The sequence below is a fragment of the Staurois parvus genome, unplaced genomic scaffold, assembly GCF_062004578.1.
Source record: "Staurois parvus isolate SC_StPar_1 unplaced genomic scaffold, SC_StPar_1.0 ptg000769l, whole genome shotgun sequence".
Taxonomy (NCBI): domain Eukaryota; kingdom Metazoa; phylum Chordata; class Amphibia; order Anura; family Ranidae; genus Staurois; species Staurois parvus.
The window spans coordinates 563,354-589,459 of record NW_028318565.1 but is presented as its reverse complement, the minus strand read 5'-3'; the positions used below and the strand labels follow the sequence as shown (position 1 = coordinate 589,459).

Genomic DNA, 26,106 nt, shown 5'->3' with positions numbered 1-26,106 from the left:
ATCTGTATGGCTATCTCCTACTCTGTCAACTTTTAGGCGATCCCTGAAAACATAACTCTTCAAGTGTTATTAAACCCTGGACCCTGCATTCACTACATCTGGTCTCCCACAGTACACAGAACATGGAAATGCAAATATTGTAATAACTATAAACTGCTAAATATCTTTTCTGATCAGCAGTATATAGCAGTCTTGTGACTTCTATCAGTTTCTGGCTGAGCACTGGTTAATCTTGTAGGAGGCATTTTCATTCTCCTATGACTGTCCTATGAGGCTGAGTAACCCCTGGCCCTCTGTCTGGAAAGTGCAGTGAGCTGATAACACGTAATCTCCCAAAGAAAATGAAAAAAACTCTCTAGCATTACACACCAAACTGAGCATGTGCAGAGTGACTCCTAGAACTCTGTACTATCATCAGATGGATTGGGGGCTGTGGAAGAAAGAGAGGATCAGAATATACAAGATCAAACAGCCTTTTTACACAATGCAGAGGATTAACCTCTTAGGTTCCACTGTGAGTATAGGAAGCATGGTTTACTGCATATACAGACTGATTGTACTGTTGTAGGTTTAGTAACAATTTCAGGGAAGCCTATCCTGCCTTCAGCTAATAACCAAATCTTGTATTTCTCCCATCAGTTCCTTCCTTTACAGTTATTACATTTTGTCCCTCCAGCCCCTCCCTATCAAAATGTTAGCTCCAGGGGGCGCATGCGCGGCCGGCTCCTGTATGGACGTGGAGTAACACCGCTCCGTCCATAAGCCAGACCCGACGCGGCACACACCGGCTCTGAGGGACAACAACCCCACAGCACATTAGGGCAGAGGTATACAACCCTCCCTACCTATGCCACGCCGACGGAAAACCCCGGGATAGCCCGGGAAACTGACTCTTTTCTTCCCTGCAATCCAGGCAGGGATCCAAGATGGCGCCGGCTGTCGGAACGGAGCTGACAGGCAGGGAGAGGATGACAGGGCACAGCACACAGATCCCAGGCTGCAGTATCCACTCTACCCAGGGGACCCTGGTGAGTCTTCTCCTCCCCTGACACCCACATCAGGCAGCCCAGCTAAGTCCAGACCACGGCTGGACATTGACAATGCATCCATGTGCCAAACCCTCATCCATCCATCCCCTCAGCATCCCAATGATCTCCCAATAATTGAGTCGTTCCCGGTGTCTGACCAACCTATCTCGGAGATTTGCATGAAAAATATGCTCCTCTCACTAAGACTGACACTACATAGTGATTTGACATCATCGCTTGTCCAAATCACTACCGTGATTCAGAACCAAGACCACAGACTGCGCCATATTGAGACACGGATGGGGGAAATCATTACAGCCCACAATGACATGATTGATGCACACGCTGACCATACCTCAGACATCAAACAAATTAACCTAAAGCTGGCAGACCTGGAGGACCGCTCAAGACGCAACAACATCAAATTTAGAGGTATTCCTGAACACATCACCAACGAGGCACTACTACCCTTTATACAACAATACATGAAATCTCTTATACCGTCTCTCTCAGATATAGAGATCGCAATTGACCGCGCTCACAGAATACCCAAGCCGTCTTTCCTGTCAGCATCAATCCCTAGGGATGTTCTGGCGCGGATTCACTTTTACCATATAAAGGAGAAAATAATGTCAGCAGCCAGAAACCCTCCATCATTATCACCATCTTACTCAAATATCAAGTTATACGCAGACCTTTCTAAAACTACACTCCTGAACCGTAAAAAACTGGTTACTAGAGATAAGCGAAGTATTCAAAAATTCGATTAGGCTGATTCGGCGAATTTGAGGAATAAATTTGATTCGAGTTGAATATATTCGCTGCAAATTTAACTTATAAAAGGGTGTTTCTAGGCTTCAGAGAGCCTTTATATTAGTGCAGAACACTGTACCTTTAATTTAAATGCCCTTGGAGTCTGCTGGGGAAGAGAAATATTACTGTCAGTCAGTATGACATGCAGATGAGTACCGTCGATCTTAGAATCACCGCACACTTCACTCATTTGGGCAGTCACGGGGCCAAAACCAGAGTGTGGAGCCACAGTGTGGCGGTGGAGGCAGCAGCAATGGGAGGCCATACAGCACCCTATGACAAAAATGGAACCCACCAGCAGTGTGAGGAGACCTGAAAGTGGCACATGGCAGAGTGTGGCGATGGAGACAGCAGCAATGGGAGGCCGTACAGGGACCCATGAGACACTCTGGATCTGGCAGCAGCATGAGGAGGCGGTACAGGGGCCCATGGCAGATTACGGGCCTGGCAGCAGCAATGGGAGGCCCGTAATCTGCCAGCACCCTATGACAAAATGGAACCCACCAGCAGTGTGAGGAGACCTGAAAGTGGCACATGGCAGAGTGTGGCGATGGAGACAGCAGCAATGGGAGGCCGTACAGGGACCCATGAGACACTCTGGACCTGGCAGCAGCATGAGGAGTCGGTACGGGGGCCCATGGCAGATTACGGGCCTGGCAGCAGCAATGGGAGGCCCGTAATCTGCCAGCACCCTATGACAAAATGGAACCCACCAGCAGTGTGAGGAGACCTGAAAGTGGCACATGGCAGAGTGTGGCGATGGAGACAGCAGCAATGGGAGGCCGTACAGGGACCCATGAGACACTCTGGACCTGGCAGCAGCATGAGGAGTCGGTACGGGGGCCCATGGCAGATTACGGGCCTGGCAGCAGCAATGGGAGGCCCGTAATCTGCCAGCACCCTATGACAAAATGGAACCCACCAGCAGTGTGAGGAGACCTGAAAGTGGCACATGTTTGGGGCATGATTCATGGCGGATTTAGTCAGTTGTGTCAGGAACTGGTGGTTTGAAATCCAGACTAATCATCGCCTGATTCATTTTCACAAACGTGAGTCTCTCCACACTTTGGGTGGACAGTCATGTCCTCCGCGGAGTTACAATACCTCCTGCCGCACTAAACACGCGCTCCGATGCCACGCTACTGGCCGGGCATGACAGCCTTTCAAGGGCAAATTCAGCTAGTTGGGGCCAAAGGTCAAGTTTTGTTGCCCAGTAGTCAAGGGGATTGTCTACCTCGGTTGGCAGGGTGCTGTCCAAGTAGGCCTAAGCCTGTTGTTTGAGGTCCTGCTCCAGGTCCACCTGATGCTGCTGCTGCTGCGGCTGGTTAGTAGTTTCCTCACTGCGCTGGTGAAGAAAGCTACTCATCATCGACTGCAGACTGAGGCAGCCGCTGCTGGTGGAGCTGCCACTGCTCCTACCCCTCCCCTGCTGCCATGGCAGCGGAACGCGAGCTCACAGGGCCCACAGTGTCTGAGGATGGACGTTGGCGCAGAAAGGCAGAGACCAACTGACTACATAGGTGGTTTTTATAGTACGTTATTTTGGCCTCCCTCTCAGCAGGTGTGAAAAAGGCCACCATTTTTGAACGGTAGCGAGGGTCCAACAAGGTGGACAGCCAAAAGTCATCCCTCTGTCTGATGGTTATTATTCGGCTGTCGCTACGCAAGCAACCGAGCATGCTATGGGCCATTTGTGCCAAGGAATGCGAGGGACTCCCTGCCTCCATCTCCACAGCATACTGCCACGGTGCGTCTGGGTCCTCTGTCTCCTCCTCCTCTACCAGATGCTCCTGCTCCTCCACTCCTGTCCGCTGAGTGGAAAAACCACCCATTTCACTCAATAATTCCTGAGCACCAATGTCCTCCTCTACCTCCTCCTCTTCTTCCTGTCCTGCCCCCACAGGGGTCATGTGGCGTTGAGATCTGTGCGCCACGTCTACCGCAGCCTGACCAGCCATTGTTAACAGCATTTGTTCCAGGACGTGCAACAGAGGAATGACGTCATTCATCCCATAGTCCTGCCGACTCACGAATAGCGTGGCCTCCTCAAAGGGCCTGAGCAAGCGGCAGGTGTCATGCATGAGCTGCCAATGGCTGACATTAAAGTTACACAGGGGAGTACCTTTATCCGCTTGTAACATCAGGAAATCGGTGATGGCCTTTCGCTGTTCGTAAAGGCGGTCTAACATGTGTAGGGTTGAATTCCACCTTGTTGCAACGTCGCAGATCAGGCGATGCTGTGGAATTCCGTTCTGCCTCTGCAGCTCAAGGAGGGTGTGCTTTGCGGTGTAGGAATGGCTGAAATGCATGCAAAGTTTACGTGACATTTTAAGGATGTCTTGCAGTGGGATGGTGGATTTCAGGAACCGCTTGACAACCAGATTGAACACGTGAGCCATGCATGGCGCATGGCACAACCTTCCTTGACGCAGAGCAGACACCATGTTCTTTCCGTTGTCGGTCAACATGGTTCCGATTTTCAGTTTGCGCGGAGACAGCCATCTGTCGATTTCTCTGTTCATTACATTCAGAAGTTCCTCCCCTGTGTGACTACGTTCGCCAAGGCATACCAGGTGCAGCACAGCGTGACACCGTTGCGCCCTGCACATGTGATATGCCGGTCGGGTAATGGGACTTGGCACGGGGGTGGCGGCTGAGGACACGGCGGAAGAAGAGGTGGTAGAGGCGGACATCTTTGCCGGACCAAGGACGTGCAAACGTGGAGGCAAAAGCGGCGTGACCTGTCCAAGTTACTGGTGCGGCTGTGCCGGCACCACGTTCACCCAGTGGGCCGTAAATGACATGTACTGTCCCTGACCGTAGTTACAGCTCCACACGTCGGCGCTGCCGTGCACTTTGGCAGAGACCGACATGCTCAAAGACTGGCCCACCATCTCTTCTACATGTGAATGCAGGGCTGGCACTGCCTTTTTGGCGAAGAAATGCCGGCTTGGCACTCTCCACCGCGGCGCGGCACAAGCCATCATTTCTCGGAAAGGTGCTGAGTCCACCATTTGGAAAGGGAGGGACTGCAGCACCAGCAACTTGGACAGGAGGACGTTCAGCTTTTGCACCGTCGGGTGCGTGCTCGCAAACTGTTGTCTCTTGGAAATGGATTCCAAGAAAGACTGCTGACGGAATCCGTGAAGAGGAGTAGCAGGAGAAGGAGCATCTGAACGAGCGGAAGATGCCAACGAGCGACAACTCCCCTCAGCAGAGGTGTTGGAGCCTTGACTGGCTGATAGAGGGCGACTGACGTCGGGTGACGGAGCAAGTAACGGAGCGGGTGATTTCAGTGGGCTTGCTCCCGGGCCATGCCAACTAACGGTTGTGTCTGACGTACCCACCGACCGTTGGCTGTAGGTGTCAGAGGTGACCTGGGAAGAGGAAGACGACCGAGCCAACCAATCGATGACGGCAGGGTTGTCGGTGGAGACGCGACCGCTGGATGACACCGGGAGCACTGGCCTCTGGCTGCGACTAGTGCTGCCTCGACCCCTTCCTCTGCTGCCACGTCTGCTCGCTCCTAAAACATTGCCTCCTCTGCCACTCCTCTGCATGTTGTCTGACATACTCTTTAATTAAACGATTCTGTGTCCCTGAGTAACAATTATGTGTCCCTCAGTAACAATTATGTGTCTGTCCCTGAGTAACAATTATGTGTCCCTGAGTAACAATTATGTGTCCCTGAGTAACAATTATGTGTCCCTCAGTAACAATTCTGTGTCCCTGAGTAACAATTCTCTGTCCCTGAGTAACAATTCTCTGTCTGTCCCTGAGTAACAATTCTCTGTCTGTCCCTGAGTAACAATTTTGTGTCTGTCCCTGAGTAACAATTCTGTGTCTGTCCCTGAGTAACAATGCTGTGTCCCTCAGTAACAATTATGTGTCCCTGAGTAACAATTCTGTGTCTGTCCCTGAGTAACAATTCTGTGTCCCTGAGTAACAATTCTGTGTCCCTCAGTAACAATTCTGTGTCCCTGAGTAACAATTCTGTGTCCCTCAGTAACAATTATGTGTCCCTGAGTAACAATTCTGTGTCCCTCAGTAACAATTCTGTGTCCCTGAGTAACAATTCTGTGTCCCTGAGTAACAATTCTGTGTCTGTCCCTGAGTAACAATTATGTGTCCCTGAGTAACAATTATGTGTCCCTGAGTAACAATTCTGTGTCCCGGATTAACAATTCTGTGTCCCTGAGTAACAATTCTGTGTCCCTGAGTAACAAATATGTGTCCCTCAGTAACAATTCTGTGTCTGTCCCTGAGTAACAATTCTGTGTCCCTCAGTAACAATTTGGTGTCCCTCAGTAACAATTCTGTGTCCCTGAGTAACAATTCTGTGTCTTTCCCTGAGTAACAATTCTGTGTCCCTCAGTAACAATTATGTGTCCCTGGATAACAATTATGTGTCCCTGAGTAACAATTATGTGTCTGTCCCTGAGTAACAATTCTGTGTCCCTGAGTAACAATTATGTGTCCCTCAGTAACAATTCAGTGTCTGTCCCTGAGTAACAATTATGTGTCTGTCCCTGAGTAACAATTATGTGTCTGTCCCTGAGTAACAATTTTGTGTCCCTGAGTAACAACTATGTGTACCTCAGTAACAATTCTGTGTCCCTCAGTAACAATTCTGTGTCCCTCAGTAACAATTCTGTGTCTGTCCCTGAGAAACAATTATGTGTCCCTGAGTAACAATTATGTGTCCCTGAGTAACAATTATGTGTCCCTCAGTAACAATTATGTGTCCCTGGATAACAATTCTGTGTCCCTGAGTAACAATTATGTGTCTGTCCCTGAGTAACAATTATGTGTCCCTGAGTAACAATTATGTGTCTGTCCCTGAGTAACAATTATGTGTCCCTCAGTAACAATTCTGTGTCCCTCAGTAACAATTGTGTGTCCCTCAGTAACAATTCTGTGTCTGTCCCTGAGTAACAATTCTGTGTCTGTCCCTGAGTAACAATTATGTGTCCCTCAGTAACAATTCTGTGTCCCTGAGTAAAAATTCTGTGTCCCTCAGTAACAATTCTGTGTCCCTCAGTAACAATTCTGTGTCTGTCCCTGAGTAACAATTATGTGTCCTTGAGTAACAATTCTGTGTCCCTGAGTAACAATTATGTGTCTGTCCCCGAGTAACAATTCTGTGTCCCTGAGTAACAATTCTGTGTCTGTCCCTGAGTAACAATTATGTGTCCCTGAGTAACAATTATGTGTCCCTCAGTAACAATTATGTGTCTGTCCCTGAGTAACAATTCTGTGTCTGTCCCTGAGTAACAATTCTGTGTCCCTGAGTAACAATTCTGTGTCTGTCCCTGAGTAACAATTATGTGTCCCTGAGTAACAATTATGTGTCCCTCAGTAACAATTCTGTGTCTGTCCCTGAGTAACAATTCTGTGTCCCTGAGTAACAAATTCTGTGTCCCTGAGTAACAATTATGTGTCCCTGAGTAACAATTCTGTGTCCCTCAGTAACAATTCTGTGTCCCTCAGTAACAATTCTGTGTCTTTCCCTGAGTAACAATTCTGTGTCTTTCCCTGAGTAACAATTCTATGTCCCTCAGTAACAATTATGTGTCCCTGAGTAACAATTCTGTGTCTGTCCCCGAGTAACAATTATGTGTCCCTGTGTAACAATTCTGTGTCCCTCAGTAACAATTCTGTGTCTGCCCCTGAGTAACAATTCTGTGTCCCTGAGCAACAATTCTGTGTCCCTGAGTAACAATTCTGTGTCCCTGAGCAACAATTCTGTGTCCCTGAGTAACAATTTTGTGTCTGTCCCTGAGTAACAATTCTGTGTCTTTCACTGAGTAACAATTCTGTGTCTTTCCCTGAGTAACAATTCTATGTCCCTCAGTAACAATTATGTGTCCCTGGATAACAATTCTGTGTCCCTGAGTAACAATTATGTGTCTGTCCCCGAGTAACAATTCTGTGTCTGTCCCTGAGTAACAATTATGTGTCTGTCCCTGAGTAACAATTATGTGTCCCTCAGTAACAATTCTGTGTCTGTCCCTGAGTAACAATTATGTGTCCCTCAGTAACAATTTTGTGTCCCTGAGTAACAATTATGTGTCCCTGAGTAACAATTATGTGTCCTTGAGTAACAATTCTGTGTCCCTGAGTAACAATTCTGTGTCTGTCCCTGAATAACAATTCTGTGTCTGTCCCTGAGTAACAATTCTGTGTCCCTGAGTAACAATTCTGTGTCTGTCCCTGAGTAACAATTATGTGTCCCTCAGTAACAATTCTGTGTCCCTGAGTAACAATTCTGTGTCCCTCAGTAACAATTCTGTGTCCCTCAGTAACAATTCTGTGTCCCTCAGTAACAATTCTGTGTCCCTCAGTAACAATTCTGTGTCTGTCCCTGAGTAACAATTCTGTGTCTGTCCCTGAGTAACAATTCTGTGTCCCTCAGTAACAATTCTGTGTCCCTCAGTAACAATTATGTGTCTGTCCCTGAGTAACAATTCTGTGTCTGTCCCTGAGTAACAATTATGTGTCTGTCCCTGAGTAACAATTCTGTGTCTGTCCCTGAGTAACAATTCTGTGTCCCTAAAGTCTCTGTGGCCCTAACTCTGTCCCTAATACAGAGAGGTCTGTCTCTCTTGAATGACCGGAGGCTAATGGAGAATTCTAAGATGGCCGCTATTTATAGCTCCACCATTACACAGTGCTGGCTGGCTGGCTGCTGATTGGCTAATGCGATCACATGTCATGAATGAATGCATTATGGGTCAGCGCGCCTTGTCTACGCGCCTTCCCAGAGATCCCCGCTCCGTCGCCACACATGTCGCCGCCATTTTTGGAAAAATTTGATTCGCGCATCCGAAGTCTGCTAATTTTCGGATTCGGAGCAAATCAACTTTTTCCTAATCTTCGAAACGAATTCCACTTCGCCAAGTTCGATTCGCTCATCTCTAGTTGTCTTATCAAAGGTGACCGGCCTGGACATGAGCTTTCAGAGTGTCCACACTCACATACTCTACCTCAACAGCAACATCTTCCCCAGGAGGAGCCTTGACTGAATGCAGATTCCGCCATTTGTGGGCAAAAACCCAAACATCTCAAAACAAACTCCTTTCTTGGGCTCATTTTCAAACCTTAATACAATGGTGGAAAGCAAAATATGGGATGATTCATGACAGCTGAGGGAATGCTTGAGACACACAGCCTAGCAGTATATTTATAGTCAATTTGCTGTGAGAATGTCTCAGGTATTTGTTCAGTTGTCATGAATAAACAGTTTGGACTAATGCATTTATTTCCTATGATCATCAGCTCCATCTAGAGGCCATAAGGTAGTATTTTCCTGAATTACATCTATCAAGAAAATACCACAGTGTGGCCACTAGATAGGGCTGACACAGCAAATAAACATATTATGCAAAATATGGGAAAATTCATGACAACTGAGTGAATGCTTGAGACTATCGCACATCATATATATATTTTTTTTAAATAAAGAGACCCCTTTGTTAATGAGAAGGCTAGAAATCTAAAACAGAGACAAAGTGAATCAGTCCAGCAGGAAGGTTGGGATTGAAATAGTCCTTTAAAGGTTTCCATTTAATGTTGATCCTTATATTCATATTTTTATTTGGAAGGGATGGTGGGAAATTTCATCAAAATGTTTAGGAAGTCATAACCCAACCAGTTGTGATAAGGTGGGCAAAAAGGAAAAGAAAGCCCACAAGTGATCCAATGCATTGCTGTACGGGATGTAACTTTGCTGTTGGCGCTCTCTCTTTGCTTTATGGGCTGTCTCTTTGCTTGATGGGCCTTCTCCTTGCTGAACAGACTGTCTCTTTGCTAGAATAGCTGTCTCTTTGCTGGAGGAGCTGTCTCTTTGATGTACGGGATGTAACTTTGCTGGAGAGGCTGTCTCTTTGCTGGAGGGGCTGTTTCTTTGCTGTACAGGATGCAACTTTGCTGTTGGAGCTTTCTCTTTGCTGGAGGGGCTTTCTCTTTACTGGATGGGCTGTCTCATTGCTGTATGGGCTGTCTCTTTGCTGCACTGGATTTCTCTATACTGGACGGGCTGTCTCTTTGCTGGATTGGGCTGTCTCTTTACCCATATGGGTCCATCAAAGAAACATTCCAATCCAGCAAATTGACAGCCCAGTCCAAGAAGGGACATCCGCATACAACAAAAAGACATCCATGTCCAGCAAAACATCCCTTTGTTGCTATATTATTATTTATTTATTTTATTTCAGGTACTTATATAGCGCCGTCAATTTACACAGCACTTTACATTTATATTGTACATTTACATCAGTCCCAAACCCTCAAGGGGTGTACAATCTAAGGTCCATAACTCACATTAGTACATACACATACTAGGGACAAATTAGACAGGATCCAATGAACCTACCAGCATGTCTTTGGAGTGTGGGAGGAAACCGGAGTACCCGGAGGAAACTCATGCAGGCACAGGGAGAACATGCAAACTCCAGGCAGGTGGATCCATGGCTGGGATTCAAACCAGCGACCCTAGTACTGCCAGGTAGAAGTGCTAACCATTTAGTCACGGTGCCGCCCATATGGGGATGTATCTTTGCTGGATGGGCTGTCTCTTTGCAGGACAGTCTGTTTCTTTGCTGGGCTGTCTCTTTGCCCAGTTGGGTCCAGCAAAGATACATCCCAATCCAGCAAAGGGACAGTCCAGTCCAGTCCAAGAAGGGACATTCCCATCCAGTAAAGAGACACCCCTGTCAAGAAAAGATACATCCTATCTTTGCAAAATGGGGATGTCTCTTTGCTGTATGAGGAGTCTCTTTGCTGGATGAGCTGTCTCTTTGCTGGATGGGCTTTCACTGCGTAAAGGGCTGTCTCTTTGCTGGAAAGGCTATCTCTTTACTGGAAAGGCTGTCTCTTTGCTGGAAGAGCTGTCTTTTTGTTGGAGGAGCTGTCTCTTTGCTGGAAGAGCTGTTTCTTTGCAGGATGAGCAGTCTATTTGCTGGATGGGTTGTCACTTTGGTGTATGAGTTGTCTCTTTGCTAGAGGGGCTGTCTGTTTGCTGTAAGGGTTGTCTCTTTGCTGAAGGAGCTGTCTCTTTGCTGAGTGGGCTGTATCTTTGCTGGACGTTATGTATCTTTTCTGTACAGACTGTCTCTTTGCTAAAGGGGCTGTCTCTTTGCTGGAGGGGCTGTCTATTTGCTAGAGAGACTGTTTTTTTTGCTGAAGGTTCTGTCTTTTTCCTGGAGGGGCTGTCTATTTGCTATAGAGACTGTTTTTTTTTGCTGAAGGTTCTGTCTTTTTCCTGGAGGGGCTGTCACTTTTCTGGCTGGGCTGTCACTTTTCTGGCTGGGCTGTCTCTTTGCTGGATGGGCTGTCATTTTGCTTGACAGCTGTCTCTTTGCTGGATGGGTTGTATCTTTGCTTGATAGGCTGTCTCTTTACTGAATGGACTGTATCTCTGCTGGATGGGCTGTCTCTCTGCTGGATGGACTTTCTCTCTGCTGGATGGGCTATTTCTTTGCTGGAAAGGCTGTCTCTTTACTGGAAAGGCTGCCTCTTTGCTGGAGGAGCTGTCTCTTTGCTGGAAGAGCATTTTCTTTGCAGGATGAGCAGTCTATTTGCTGGATGGGTTGTCACTTTGGTGTATGAGCTGTCTCTTTGCTAGAGGTGCTGTCTGTTTGCTGTAAGGGTTTTCTCTTTGCTGCAGGGGCTGTCTCTTTGCTGGAGGGGCTGTCTATTTGCTAGACAGACTGATTTTTTTTTGCTGGAGTTTCTGTCTTTTTCCTGGAGGGGCTGTCACTTTTCTGGCTGGGCTGTCACATTTCTGGCTGGGCTGTCTCTTTTCTGGATGGGCTGTCTCTTTGCTGGATGGGCTGTCACTTTGCTTGACAGCTGTCTCTTTGCTTGATGGGCTGTATCTTTTCTGAATGGACTGTCTCTCTGCTGGATGGGCTATTTCTTTGCAAGAAAGGCTGTCTCTTTACTGGTGGGCTGTCTCTTTGTTGGAGGGCTGTCTCTTTGCTATAATGGCTGTCTCCTTGCTAGGGGGATTTTTTTTTTTGCTGGATGGGCTGTTTCTGTGCTGGATGGGCTGTTTCTGTGCTGGAAGGGCTGTTTCTTTGCTGAACGGGCTGTCTTTTTGCTGAACGGGCTGTCTCTTTGCTGGAATGGCTATCTCTTTGCTGGAGGGCCGTCTCTTTGCTGGACGAGCTGTCTCTTTGCTGGATGTGATGTTTCTTTGCTGGGCGGGCTGTCTCTTTGCTGGATGGGCTGTCACTTTGCTTTTAAAGCTGTCTCTTTGTGGGAAGGGCTGTTTCTTTTCTGGACGTGCTGTCTCTTTGTTGGAGGGGTTGTCTATTTGCTGGGGGGGCTTTCTCTTTGCTGGACAAGCTGTATTTATGCTGGAGGAGCTGTCTCTTTGCTGGAGGGGCATACTCTTGGCTGGATGGGCTGTCTTTTTGCTAGATGAACTGTTTCTTTGCTGGAGGGGCTGTCTCTTTGCTGTAGGGGCTGTCTATTTCCTAGATGGACTGTTTCTATGCTTGAGGGGTTATTGTTATTATTATTATACAGGATTTATACAGTGCCAATGGTTTGCTCAGCGGTTTACATTATAGTGGGAGACAATAGAGTGACAATACAGTTCAATACAAGAGGGAATTGAGGGCCCTGCTCCTCAGAGCTTACAATCAAGGAGGGAGGGGTGAATGGTACAATAGGTAAAAACTGTGGGGGATGGAGTGGTTGGAAGAGTAGAGGATTCCAGTATTAGCAGAGGGCGGGATAGGCTTCCCTGAAGAGATAGGTTTTCAGTGATCACCTAAAGGTAAGTAGAGTGGGTGATAGTCTGATAGATTGGGGTAGGGAGTTCCAGAGGATGGGTGACACCCGGGAGAAGTCTTGGAGATGAGCATGGGAGGAGGAGATATGGAAGCTAGAGAGTAGGAGGTCTTGCGAGGAGCGGAGTATACGGTTTGGGTGATATTTAGAGATAAGATTGGATATGTAAGTTGGGGCAATGTTGTGGATGGCTTTGTATGTCATTAGTGTTTTGAATTGTATCCGTAACTGGGAGCCAGTGGAGGGATTGGCAGAGAGGGGTTGGCAGATACAGAACAGTTAGTGAAGTGGATGAGTCTAGCATCAGTGTTCATGATAGACTGGAGGGGGGATAGTCTGCAATGAGGTAGGCCAATGAGGACGGAGTTACAATAGTCGAGGCGTGATAAGACTAGGGAGTGGATAAGTTGCTTAGTGGTATCCGGGGTTAGGAATACTTGTATCTTGGAGATGTTGTGGAGGAGGAGTCTACATGATTTTTTCAGCGATTGGATCTGGGGCTGGAAGGACAGATGGGAACCTAAGATTACACCTAGTACCCTGGAATGAGGGGATGGACTGATGATTGTGTTATCGATATTTATGGTGAAGTCAGTTGAGGTGGCACGTGCAGGGGGGGATACTAGGAGCTCAGTTTTGGAAAGGTTGAGTTTGAGGAAGTGGAGTTACATCTAAGCCGATATGTCACTTAGTAGGCTAGTAATGCGAGTGGAGACTGAAGGGGTGAGGTGAGGGGTAGAAAGTTAGATTTGTGTGTCATCAGCATAGAGATGGTAATTTAAGCCGTGGGAGTTTATCAAGTGACCAAGGGAGGAGGTGTAGATGGAGAAGAGAAGGGGTCCAAGGACAGGACCTTGAGGGACCCCTACAGAGAGAGGGAGTGAAAAGGAGATGGCAGCGTTATAGGTAACACTGAAGGAGCGCTGCGACAGATAGGAGGAGAACCAGGAGAGAGTGGAGTCTCAGAGGCCAAGAGAGTGTAGTTTTTGAAGAGGAGGGGATGGTCAACCGTGTCAAAAGCCGCGGAGAGGTCCAGTAGAAGGAGTATTGAATAGTGGCCGTTGTTTTTTGCAGTTAGTAGGTCATTAGAGAGTTTTAACAGGGCAGTTTCAGTGGAGTGAAAAGGGTGAAAGCCCGACTGAAAAGGGTCAAGAAGGTTGTTGTCAGTGAGGTGGGAGCTCAGATGATTGTAAACTAAGCGTTCAAGGAGTTTACAGGTAAATGGCAGCAGGGAGATGGATCTTAGGTTGTTCAGGTTGGTGGGGTCTAGGGAGGGTTTTTTACGTATGGGAGTGATGTGCGCGTGCTTTAGAGTGGAGGGGAAGACACCTGTAGAGAGGGAGAGATTGAAGATGTGAGTGAGGGAGCATAGGATGGAAGAGGAGGGTGACCAAAGGAGTTGTGAGGGGACAGGGTCCAGGGAGCAGGTGGTGAGGTTGGCTTCTGAGAAGACCTTAACGACCTCTTCGGTGGTAGCGAGGTCAAAGGAGGAAAGTGTTGAGGGAGGCATGGTATGAGGAATGCTAAAGTGGGTGTCTGTGTAGTGGCGATGTCCCTACGAATTGTGTTGATCTTGTTTTGGAAGTTGTTTGCAATCTGGTTGGGTCCAGCAAAGAAACATCCCAATCCAGCAAAGGGACAGCCCAGTCCAAGAAGGGACATCCCCATCCAGCAAAGAGATACCCATGTCCAGCAAAGAGACATCCCGTCTTTGCTGGATGGGCTGTCTCTTTGCTTTGATTTATATGCAAGTGATAGATCCTCCAAGGGTCTACATATATGTGTCACAAATGGTATTATAAAGTGCAGTTAACCAACAGGTCCCAATCTAGGACCTACATAAAATGAAAAATACCCAATCCCAATTGGGAAATAAAGCCCCAAAAAACTAAGTGACATATACAGTGAATCCCAAATGCGGGATATATGAAAAACAAAGTGACATGTGCTGAAATACCCCAATTAATGCAATCACATAAATAATCATAAATAACAGGAAAAACAATCCAGTGAATAAATATAAACCAATATCCAATCAGGTGCAAAAATAGCAAAAAATGCAAAAAAGTACTTCAATCTTCAAACAAGTGCTGCAGTGCATGCGCAAATGGTAAATTGATATACTTAAATGGCAGGAGAGCCCCCTCACCTCCTGAATGCGACCCAAAGGGTCAACACGCGTTATGGATCACCCTGGATCCTATACAGGAAATCTCTCCACACCAAACAGGCTCCACTGTTGTCCACGGTTGTCACTTTGCTGTACGAACTGTCTCTTTGCTAGAGGGGCTGTATATTTACTGGAATGGTCTGTCTCTTTAATGGAGAAGCTGTAACTTTGCAGGATTAGAAGTCACTTTGTTGTACGGGCCTTCTCTTTGCTGGATGGGCTGCCTATTAGCTAGGCAGACTGTTTCTTTGCTGAAAGGGCTGTCTGTTTACTGGATGGGTTGTCACTTTGCTGTACAAGCTTTCTCTTTGCTGTATGGGCTGTATCTCTGTTGTACGAGATGTAACTTTGCTGTTTGAGCTGTTTCTTTGCTGTTTGAGCTGTTTCTTTGCTGGAGGGGCTGTTTCTTTGCTGGAGGGACTGTTTCTTTGCTGGATGAGCTGTCTCTTTGCTGTATGGGCTGTCTCTTTGCTGTACTAGCTGTCTCTTTGCCCAGTAGGGTCCAGCAAAGAGAAATCCCTATCTAACAAAGAGACAGCCAAGACCAAGAAGGGACATCCCCACCCAGCAAAGAGACACCCCTATCCAGCAAAGATACATCCCGTCCTTGCAATATGGGAATGTCTCTTTGCTGGATATTCTGTCAATTTGCTGGACGGCCTGTCTCTTTGCTGGACGGGATGTCTCTTTGCTGGATGGGCTGTCTCTTTGATGGAGGAGCAGTCTCTTTGCTGGGTGGCTGGATGAGCTGTCACTTTGCAGGATGAGCAGTCTCTTTGCTGGATGGGTTGTCACTTTGCTATTTGAGCTGTCTCTTTGCTGGAGGGTCTGTCTCTTTTCTGGACTCGGCTGTCTCTTTGCCCAGTAGGGTCCAGCAAAGACACATCCCTATCCAGCAAAGAGACAGCCCAGACCTAGAGGGGACATTCCCATCCAGCAAAGAGACACCCCTATCCAGCAAAGAGACATCCTGTCTTTGCAATATGGGAATGCCTCTTTGCTGGATATTCTGTCAATTTGCTGTAAGGGCTGTCTCTTTGCTGGACGGGATGTCTCTTTGCTGGACGGGCTGTCTCTTTGCTGGACAAGCTGTCTCTTTGCTGGATTGGGCTGTCACTGCCTGATGGGCTGTCTCTTTGCTGGAGGAGCAGTCTCTTTGCTGGATGGCTGGATGAGCTGTCTCTTTGCAGGATGAGTAGTCTCTTTGCTAGATGGGTTTTCACTTTGCTATTTGAGCTTGTCTCTTTGCTGTATGGGCTATATCTCTGTTGTACGGGATGTAACTTTGCTGTTTGAGCTGTCTCTTTGCTGGAGGGGCTGTTTCTTTGCTGGAGGGACTGTTTCTTTGCTGGATTAGCTGTCTCTTTGCTGTATGGGCTGTTTATTTGCTGTATGGGATGTAACTTGATCTTTGCTGGATGGGTTGTCATTTTGCTGTACCAGTTGTCTCTTTGCCCAGTAGGGTCCAACAAAGAGAAATCCCTATCTAGCAAAGAGACAGCCAAGACCAAGAAGGGACATCCCCATCCAGCAAAGAGACACCCCTTTCCAGCAAAGAGACATCCCGACTTTGCAATATGGGAATGTCTCTTTGCTGGATATTCTGTCAATTTGCTGGATGGGCTGTCTCTTTGCTGGACGGGCTGTCTCTTTGCTGGACAAGCTGTCTCTTTGCTGGATGGGCTGTTGCTGCCTGATGGGATGTCTCTTTGCTGGAGGAGCAGTCTCTTTGCTGTATGGCTGGATGAGCTGTCTCTTTGCAGGATGAGCAGTCTCTTTGCTAGAGGGCCTGTCTCTTTTCTGGACTTGGCTTTCTCTTTGCCCAGTAGGGTCCAGCAAAGAGACCTCCCTATTCAGCAAAGAGACAGCCCAGACCAAGAAGGGACATCACCATCCAGCAAAGAGACATCCCATCTTTGCAATATGGGAATGTCTCTTTGCTGGATATGCTGTCTCTTTTCTGTATGAGCTGTCTCTTTGCTGTATGAGCTGTCTATTTGCTGGGTGGGCTGTCTCTTTGCTGGATTGGCTGTCTCTTTGCTGGATGGGCTGTCACTGCTTGGTGGGATGTCTCTTTCCTGGAGGATCTGTCTCTTTGCTGGATTGCTGGATGAGCTGTCTCTTTGAAGGATGAGCTTTCTCTTTGCTGGAAAGGCTATATATTTGCAGGACAGGCTGTCTCTTTGCCGGGGGAGCTTTTTATTAGCTGTATGGGCTGCCTCTTTGCTGTACCAGATGTAACTTTGCTGTATGAGCTTTTTCTTTGCTGTTTGAGCTGTTTCTTTGTTGTATGGGCTGTCTCTTTGCTGTATGGGCTGTCTCTTTGCTGTACGGGATGTAACTTTGCTGTTGGAGCTGTCTCATTGCTGTATAGGCTGTCTCTTTGCTGTATGAGCTGTCTCTTTTCTGGACGGGCTTTCTCTTTGCTGGGTGGGCTGTCACTGCTTGATGGACCTTCTCTTTGCTGGACGGCTGTCTCCTTGCTGAGCAGACTGTCTCTTTGCTGGAGGGAATGTCTCTTTGCTGGAGGAGCTGTCTCTTTGCTGGATGAGCAGTCTCTCTGCTGGATGGGTTTTCACTTTGCTGTATGAGCTGTCTCATTGTTAGAGGGGCTTTCTCTTTGTTGGACTGGGCTTTCTCTTTGCCCAGTAGCGTCCAGCAAAGAGACATCCCTATCTAGCAAAGAGACAGCCCAGACCAAGAAGGGAAATCCCCATCCAGCAAAGAGACACCCTTATCCAGCAAAGTGACATCCCGTCTTTGCAACATGGGAATATCTGTTTGCTGGATATGATGTCTCTTTGCTGTATTAGCTGCCTATTTGCTGGATAGGCTGTCTCTTTGCTGAATGGACTGTGTCTCCTGGATGGGCTGTGTCTGCTATATGGGCTGTCTCTTTGCTGGATTAATTGTCTCTTTGCTGAATTGGCTCTTTGCTGGATTGGCTGTCTCTTTGTTGGAGGAGCTGTATCTTTGCTGGATGAGCTGTCTCCTTCCTGGACGGGTTGTCACTTTGCTGTACGAGCTGTATCTTTGTGGGTGGGGCTGTCTCTTTACTGGATAAGCTGTCTCTTTGCGGGAGGGGCTGTCTCTTTGCTGAAAAAGCTGTCTCTTTGCTGGATAGGTTGTCCATTTGCAAAACAAACTTTTTCTTTGCTGGAGGAGCTGTCTTTTGTTGGATTGGCTGTCTCTTTGCTGGATGGGCTGTCTCTTCTTTATGGACTGTCCCTTTTTCCTAGATTGGCTGTCTATTTGCTGGACAAACTGTTTCTTTGCTGAAGGGGCTGTCTCCTTGCTGGATGGGCTGTCTCCTTGCTGGATGGGCTTTCTCTTTGCTGCATGGGCTGTTTCTTTGCTTAATGGGTCTTCCCTGCTGGAAAAGCTTTCTCTGCTATACATTATGTTTTTTTGCTGGATGGGCTGTCTCTTTGCTATACTGGGCTGTCTCTTTGCCCATTAGGGCCCAGCAAAGAGACAGTTCAGTCCAAGAAGGGACTTCTGCAACCAGCTAAGAGACACCCCTAGCCATCAAAGAGACATCCCGTCTTTGCAATATGGGAATGTATCTTTGCTGGATGGGCTGTCTCTTTGCTGGATGAACTGTCTCTTTGCTTAATGGGCTGTTTCTCTGCTGGATGGGCTGTAACTTTGCTGTACGAGCTGTCTCTTTATTGGACCAGCTGTGTATTTGCTGGATGGCTGTCTTTTTTCTGGACAGGCTGTCACTGTTTGATGTGCTGTCTCTTTGCTGTAACACTGTTTCTTTTTTTTTTTTTAAGAATATTTATTGGGTTTTCACAAGGTGTTACAGATCAATGCGGTGAGACAGTTATGACACAGTTGCCAAGTCATATCATATCTGATCAGAGAGGAAGTGGTGTGGCAAATAAAATACTCGGTATAATGAGAACAATTGCTAGAAGGCATTCAAATAGCACCAAGTTATGAAGTCTGCATAGGTGAGCAATAAGGAGAGCAGTATAGAAAAGTAGTGATCAAGTAGCGTATGTGTAGAGAGAGTGGAAATGATAGCCAGTATAGAGTGTGCGTTGGGAGAGTAAGATAATGATGTGGATTGTCCATAGTTACAGTTAGATGACATGGATATAACAGATGTAATTTGCTATCCACCGATAACATAACAAAACAAGAAAGGGTAATAAGAGAAGAACTTGGGAGCTGAAGTTAAATAGGGGGGTAAGGGAGGGGGAGAACATAGGACAAAGAATGAAGGGGGGGGGGGGGGGACTTAGTAGCAGATGGAATAATCGGGGTGACTGAGTTTGTTGGGAATGTTGATGGTGAGTGGTGGTGAGAACAATATGAAAGCTGAAGAAAATAAGTATAGGGGAGTAGGGAGATATTACCCGGGGACCTAGTTAGACTAGAGAGAGATGAAGGAGAAGAAAGAAGAGAAAGAAGAGAAGGAATCCCGTGGTTTTGGGTTCCGCCTTCAGCGGCAATGAGGGGGTGTCATGCTTCCCTTACTGAATGGAGATCTAAGTTATATTGATAGTAGCTGGTGGGTATGTGAATATGTGAGTGTGTGATCCTGAGTTGAGAGGCTGAACGGAGGGTCTAGTTACAGCTGTAATGGATGAAGATAGGAGATAAATGGAGGAAGAGGAGGATGACAATGGAGATAAAACAGTGAGTTATACTAGCTTAGCAGGTGATATCAAAGTCAACTAAATAATTAGGCAATGGCTCCAGTACCACAGGGTTCGAGGGAGTTAAGTTTGAGTTCTGGAGAAAAAAAGCCTGCTCCTGTGTGGATAGGAATCCTGTGATATAGGATTCCCATTTGCGGAAATAGTAAAACTCTTTAGAGGTGGTTAGGGAGGTGATTAGATTGAGCAAGGCGTAGAAGAGAGTTGAGCTCTTGTTTAACAGTCTGTCAGTGTTGGAGGGGAGTTGGAGATCCATTTCCGGAGAATGGCCCATCTAGCTATTAGGAGAACTGTGGATATCCAAGGTTTGTTGTTTCTGAAGGATGTTGTTTGAGAGGAGAGGAGGCCAATGACTGGCTGTTCCAGAAAGCCTAAGAGGAGCAGTAGTGGGTCAATAGGTACTTGGAAGGTGGTGATGACAGTTATGAAGTTGACCACTTGTTTGCAAAATATAGAAATAACAGAGCAAAGCCAGAATCGATGTGGTAGTGAAGGTTTTTGACTTCCACAGAGAGGGCAAGTAGACAGAGCCTGGATGTTTGAGTTGAGACAGGGCATATAGGCACAGTGAAGAATCTTGAGTTGTTCCTCACGCCAGAACTCGTGATTGAAGGCACATGTGGAGTTGAAGCCAGATAGTAGTTGGTCAGCTTTAAATATATTGTCAAAGTCTTTGATCCAGGATTTCACAACATTGAATGTCTCAAGAGGTTTTGCGTACAGTAGATTCATGGGTCTGTATATGTTCGATATTTTATACTTTCGAGAGTTTGCCAAGACATCAATGAATGTCGTTTGAAATCTAGTAGATTTAATAGGTGCCACAGAGTTGACAAAGTTTCTCACTTGAAGCATATAAAAAAATGGGTGCATTGGTATACCGTAGTTTTGTAGGACGTTGTTGAGAAACTTTGGGGAATCCGTAGAGGTATCATACTAGTTCTGTATCAAAGTTAAATCTTGGACCAGCCAGGTCTCATAAGCATCATAAGTTTGCGGGGGAGAAAAGGAGGGGTTATGATGGATAGGAAGAAAGCGAGAGAGCCACGGAGAGACCCCTAGTTTACGCCTGACTTCCCTCCATGCAATAAGTGAATCAGGGATGAGCAAATTATGTTTCAAGTGGGGTGGTAGAGAGTTAACATTAGAATGTAGTAGGGCTGATAGGTCGTAGGGCTGTGCTAATGCAGATTCAATGTGATGATTGGAGTAATTAGAGGATTGGGTGAGCCATTCTAGACATATACGGAGAAGACATGACAGATTGTATGCTCGCACGTTTGGAAGACCGGATCCTCCATCGCTTCGTGGGAGGAATAATTTAGCCAGTGCTATGCGGGGACTTTTGCCTTTCCATACAAAGGTTGAAATTGCCCTATTAAGCCTCGTTATGTCTCTGTATTTAATAAGAAGAGGTATGGTCTGAAGCGGGTAGAGGAGTTTCGGGAAACTTACCATCTTAAAGAGGTGTGATCTATCCAGGAGTGAGAGCGGTAGATCCTTCCACATTTCTAGTTCCCCAATGATTTTCATAATCGTGGGCGCATAATTTAGCTCGTATAGAGCTGAAGCCAGTTTCCCTATCTTTATGCCTAGGTAGGTGATATGTTTGGTAGCAATTTTAAAGGTCGAATTTTGTGTCCACACCAGGAGGCAGGAATGAGATATTGGGAGAACTTCACTTTTGGAAAAATGTATACGAAGCCCTGAACAAAGGCGGAAGGATGAGAAAATATGTGAATGTATGGCAAGTCGAGAGATGGGTGTGAGGTACAAATTAATATGTCATCTGCGAACAAAGCAAGCCTCAGTTCCTGTTGTCCTATTGTAATGCCATGTAGGTCAGAGTGGAATAGTAGAAAGCGTGCCAGTGGTTCCAGGGCCAAGTTGAAAAGTAGAGGTGATAGAGGGCAACATTGTCTAGTGCCCTTGTGAAGTTGGATGGGGTTAGAAATATGGCCTGCTGCTATGACCTGAGCTGTTGGAGATGAGTACATGGTTTGGATCAGGTGCATAAAGGGGCCTTCAAAACCAAACTTCCGTAGTGCTAAGAATAGCTAATCAAAATTGACATTGTCAAATGCTTTTTCGGCATCTAATGAGACAATTGCTACGTCTCGAGTGGTGTCGCTAAGTGCTTGACTCAGGACAGAAATCACCTTACGAATGTTTGAAGCCGCCGAGCGACCCTGTAAAACCCTGCTTGCAATGGAGAAATTAGGGTAGGCAGTATAACTGCTAGACGAGAGGTGATCATTTTTGAAAACGCTAATTGCTCTGGGAGTGATGGTCAGCAGGATGATAAGCCACTAGTTGATTTTGAACCTTGATCTCCAGGAAGTGACATTCTGCAGAAGCCAGCTCCAAAAAAAACGATGTAAGGGAAGCAATAATCTGTAATCGAATATACCACTAAGAAAATCCACTTCTTCTAGACTCCACCATATCCATATGCAAAGGGTTTTAGGCCAGACACTCGGAAAAGAACAACAACATCTTCATAGTGCAGTACCTTTTAAAACAACTTCTTTTGAGTTAAGTGAGATGAGTGCATAGTAAATGGTGTCCCAGCCGACACCAGCGTTAACAGCATGTAAAATACAATGGACGAACCCAGCCACTCAGCACATGCGCCGTAGACCACTGGGAAACGTAATGACGTCACATCGATCAAAACCCTGCCTACGTGTTTCGTCATTGATATCCTCACGGAGCGGATAGATGTGGACTGACCCTTTAAATTGCAATATAATGTGGGTTTTTTTCGTTTTATACACCCCAGAATCCCCCCCCCAAATCCATACCAGACCCTTATCGTAGCATGCAGCCCAGCAGGTCAGAAAAGGGGGAGGGAACGAGCAAGCGCCCCCCCCCCGAACCATACCATGCCACATGCCCTCAACATGGGGGGGTGCTTTGGGGCAGCGGGGCTCCCCCCAAAGCACCTTGTCCCCATGTTGATGGGGACAAGGGCCTCTTCCCCATGTTGATGGGGACAAGGGCCTCTTCCCCAATTGTGTAAACCGAGGCATTATTTTCAATGGATTTTCTTTCGTAAACCCCATATGGAACAAGGATGACACCAAATCCCAAACTATCTTGCCACTGCTCCCCATGTAGTCTGGGCATTCGGGGGGCTCCACGTGACTATCTTTTCCCTCGTAAATTCTAAAATTATATTTATAGTCTGTTACCCTCTCACAGGTCTTATACATCTTGGCCTCATATCTGGCATGCTTGCTGGGGAAAAATTGTTTACTTTCATTTTTTTGAGGGACTTATCAATGCAGATGTTTTGCTGGGGAGTAAAGACATCTGCAAATTTTTGGTTAAGGTGATTTATGAGGTATTTCTACTATACGGTGGAGCAGAAGTGGTTCAAAATGTCCAGTAAAAAATAAAATAAATGAAAATAAAATTTTGTTATAAATTTAGGATAAAATGTATTCTGCGACATGCCTTTGCTTAAATATAAATCCCAATATGTGTAAATTAATTAGTTTACGTGAAAGTTATAGCATTTACAAATGGCGGTATAGATACTGGAATTTTTTTGTTTTTTTATTTTACTAATAATGTCAGCGATCAGCGACATTTAGCGGTACTGCATGATGATGATCCAATAATGACACCTAGGCCATGACACCTGACACCCTGTAATGGGCGGAGCCCTTTGTATGTCTCCCAATGTCTGCCATGACAGGACACAAGGATCTCCTGTGATCGGCCGATGTTTTTGTTCCCGGCTCCTTGTAGTCAGCTAGAGATGAGCCGAGTTGTGTATTAGAGGGAAATGTTTGGCGATCTCCCCTCTTCCTTCGTGTAATGTGAAGCGGATTGTAGTGGGGGGATGGGAGCAGATTGTTTTGTGGGTAGAATGTGTCCCCCCAAGCAGGTAGAAGGCAGAATGGGCCCCCCCACTCCGGAGGATGGTTGTGTTTGCAGCCTCTGTGTTCAGCCTCGTGAGCAGCTCCTGACAGCTGGAAGTGACCCCCGATAAGTGACAGTCCAGGGAGCAGATCGGCTCCCCGGTGCACATCGGACATCGTTCCCTTTCGGAATAAAATCGGTTCTCTCTCTGCCCGAGAAACACAACGAGAGAGAGAAGAATCCCCGACTGTGGAGCCACATCCAGTGGGCGTGTCTGATGTGTAACCAATAGCAGGACAGAGTGGAGTTGTGTGTCAACCAATCGCAGTGTTAGAAGGTCTGTATATAAGGCGGAGCGCCGTGTGATTCGTAATGAACTATTGTGGAAACATTTCCCGAGTCATGACGGAGACTGAGAGCGCCCCAGCCGCCGCTCCTCCAGCGGAGGCCGCCGCCAAGAAGAAGCCGGCTAAGAAGGCGTCAGCCGGAGGAGGAGCCAAGAAAGGCATCAAGAAGGCGTCCGGTCCCGCCGTGTCAGAGCTCCTGGTCCAAGCCGTGTCCGCTTCTAAGGAGCGCAGCGGGGTGTCCCTGGCCGCCCTCAAGAAGGTCCTGTCCGCCGGAGGATACGATGTGGACAAGAACAAGAGCCGCCTGAAGATCGCCCTCAAGGCGCTGGTGACTAAGGGGAGCCTCGTCCAGGTCAAAGGCCATGGGGCCTCCGGATCGTTCAAGATCAACAAGAAGCAGCCCGACGGCGCCAAGGCGAAGCCCAACAAACCGGCCACCAAATCCCCGAAGAAGGTGGCCAGCAAAGCCCCCACCCCAGCCAGGAGTCCCAAGAAGTCCCCCAAGAAGAAGGCGGCCAACAAAACCACCGCAGCCAAGAGCCCCAAGAAGCCGGCCGCCAAGAGACCAGCAAAGGCTGCCGCCAAGAAGGTGACGAAGAGCCCCAAGAAGAGCAAAGCTGCAGCCAAGCCGAAAAAAGGCGCCAAGAGTCCCGCTAAGGCTAAGAAGGCGGCTAAGCCCAAGAAGGCCGCTCCGAAGAAGAAATAATGGGCGGCGACCTCCTTCATCTCCACCCCCCAAAGGCTCTTCTCAGAGCCCCCACCTCCCCCCAACAGAGCTCTCCATACATACACCGACCACGAACCGCATTTTTCCTCCTCACATTGTACACTTGTCCCTTATAGGTCATCCAATGATTCCTCCAATCCCCTCCCGATACATTTCACAGGCCCGTCGCCCCTCCACACATATCAACATCGGTCATATGTGGATTGGCGATCTGTCACTTCCCGCACACTGTCTGTGGGAGGGGTAACAATGAACATTTCCTGATCCTTTTACAAGGAATTCCCAGCATTCATTATTATTGCGGCCATTGTGGAAGTTGTACGGAAACGCCATGTAATGATCGGGGACACATCATCCTCTGGACGGGATCTAATGATCGCACCGAGAACATCGTGTTGTGCGGACAATGGACTCCTTCCTATGGATGGATCGCCTCTACAACACAATACAACACGGGGAGCGGCTTTCCAGGTGCCATTTGGAGGAAAACAACCGATCTTCGGGCTCTGCGAGTCTCCGGGGGAGATCCGCCAAAAACTGCTATTGGCTGACAGATAAAACGCCGGATGTTCTGATTGGTGGAGAGGAATATTTGTAAATGTCACCTGTTCTAGTTGCAATGATTACCCCCCAGATGATCGATAGGGAATCGCGAGACAAAAGGTTTCGGGGAGTTTCCAGATTCTCCACAATGATGAATTGTATTTTCTATAGAACACCGGCCGGGGCGGCACACGGAGAGCAGAAGGAAGAATCCTCCCGGTGTGTCCGTGTGTGCCGCCCCGGCAGAGCGATGTGATCTGTGATGACCCCGATGTAGTATCGGAGGAGGTAATAGAGGACATGACTGACCCCCCCCCCCCATAGTGACACATCTCCGTGTGGAAGGTTCTAGAAGTGAAGGAAATCCAATCCACCTGTTCCCGGGTGTAGTGATTGTAGTCCGGTAGTGTAGAGCTCTGTGTGGGGGGAGGTTGTGGCTCTGAGAAGAGCCGTTGGTTGGCGGGTTGTGTGGAATGTCTGTTGCGGGGGGGGGGTCTAGGCCCTCTCTCCGCGGATGCGGCGTGCCAGCTGGATGTCTTTGGGCATGATGGTGACCCTCTTGGCGTGGATGGCGCAGAGGTTGGTGTCCTCGAAGAGTCCGACGAGATAAGCCTCTGCGGCCTCCTGCAGAGCCATGACGGCGGAGCTCTGGAAGCGCAGGTCGGTCTTGAAGTCCTGGGCGATCTCTCGGACGAGGCGCTGGAAGGGCAGCTTGCGGATGAGCAGCTCGGTGGATTTCTGGTAGCGGCGGATCTCTCGGAGAGCCACGGTGCCGGGCCTGTAGCGGTGAGGCTTCTTCACTCCGCCGGTGGCCGGGGCGCTCTTGCGGGCGGCTTTGGTGGCCAGCTGCTTGCGGGGAGCTTTCCCTCCGGTGGACTTACGGGCGGTCTGCTTGGTACGAGCCATCTCTACTCCTCTCTTGCCGGGAACTGCGAATATAATGCGCCTTCTCTCTGCACAGCGATTTATACACATCTCTTCCCTCTGATTGGAGAACTACGCCACGCCCCTTATAATGGTTGGGTTACATAAAAAAAGCGGAATTTTCAAAAAGCCCGCCAGGATCTGCACGTTATCTCTGTAGGTAGAGAAGCCCGCTGTGTCAGGGGTGGGGGAGGGGAGTTCCTCCACATCATAC

The 26,106-nt window shown here is 47.6% G+C and overlaps 1 protein-coding gene and 1 pseudogene across 1 annotated transcript; one reads left to right on the top strand and one right to left on the bottom strand.

Annotated features, from left to right (window-relative positions):
- The first annotated feature begins 23,746 nt into the window (after positions 1–23,746).
- Positions 23,747–24,458, top strand: LOC149444856 (histone H1 pseudogene; annotated as a pseudogene).
- Positions 24,459–25,442: 984 nt separating this feature from the next.
- Positions 25,443–25,892, bottom strand: LOC149444855 (histone H3). Its single transcript, XM_089654470.1, has one exon. It carries the CDS (start codon positions 25,872–25,874, stop codon positions 25,464–25,466), a length of 411 nt encoding a protein of 136 aa, XP_089510596.1. The 5' UTR covers positions 25,875–25,892; the 3' UTR covers positions 25,443–25,463.
- Between the last annotated feature and the right edge of the window lie 214 nt (positions 25,893–26,106).

Bases quoted from the DNA above. Each gene is read 5' to 3' on its own strand.
- LOC149444855 (XM_089654470.1), bottom strand. From the start codon at position 25,874: ATGGCTCGTACCAAGCAGACCGCCCGTAAGTCCACCGGAGGGAAAGCT.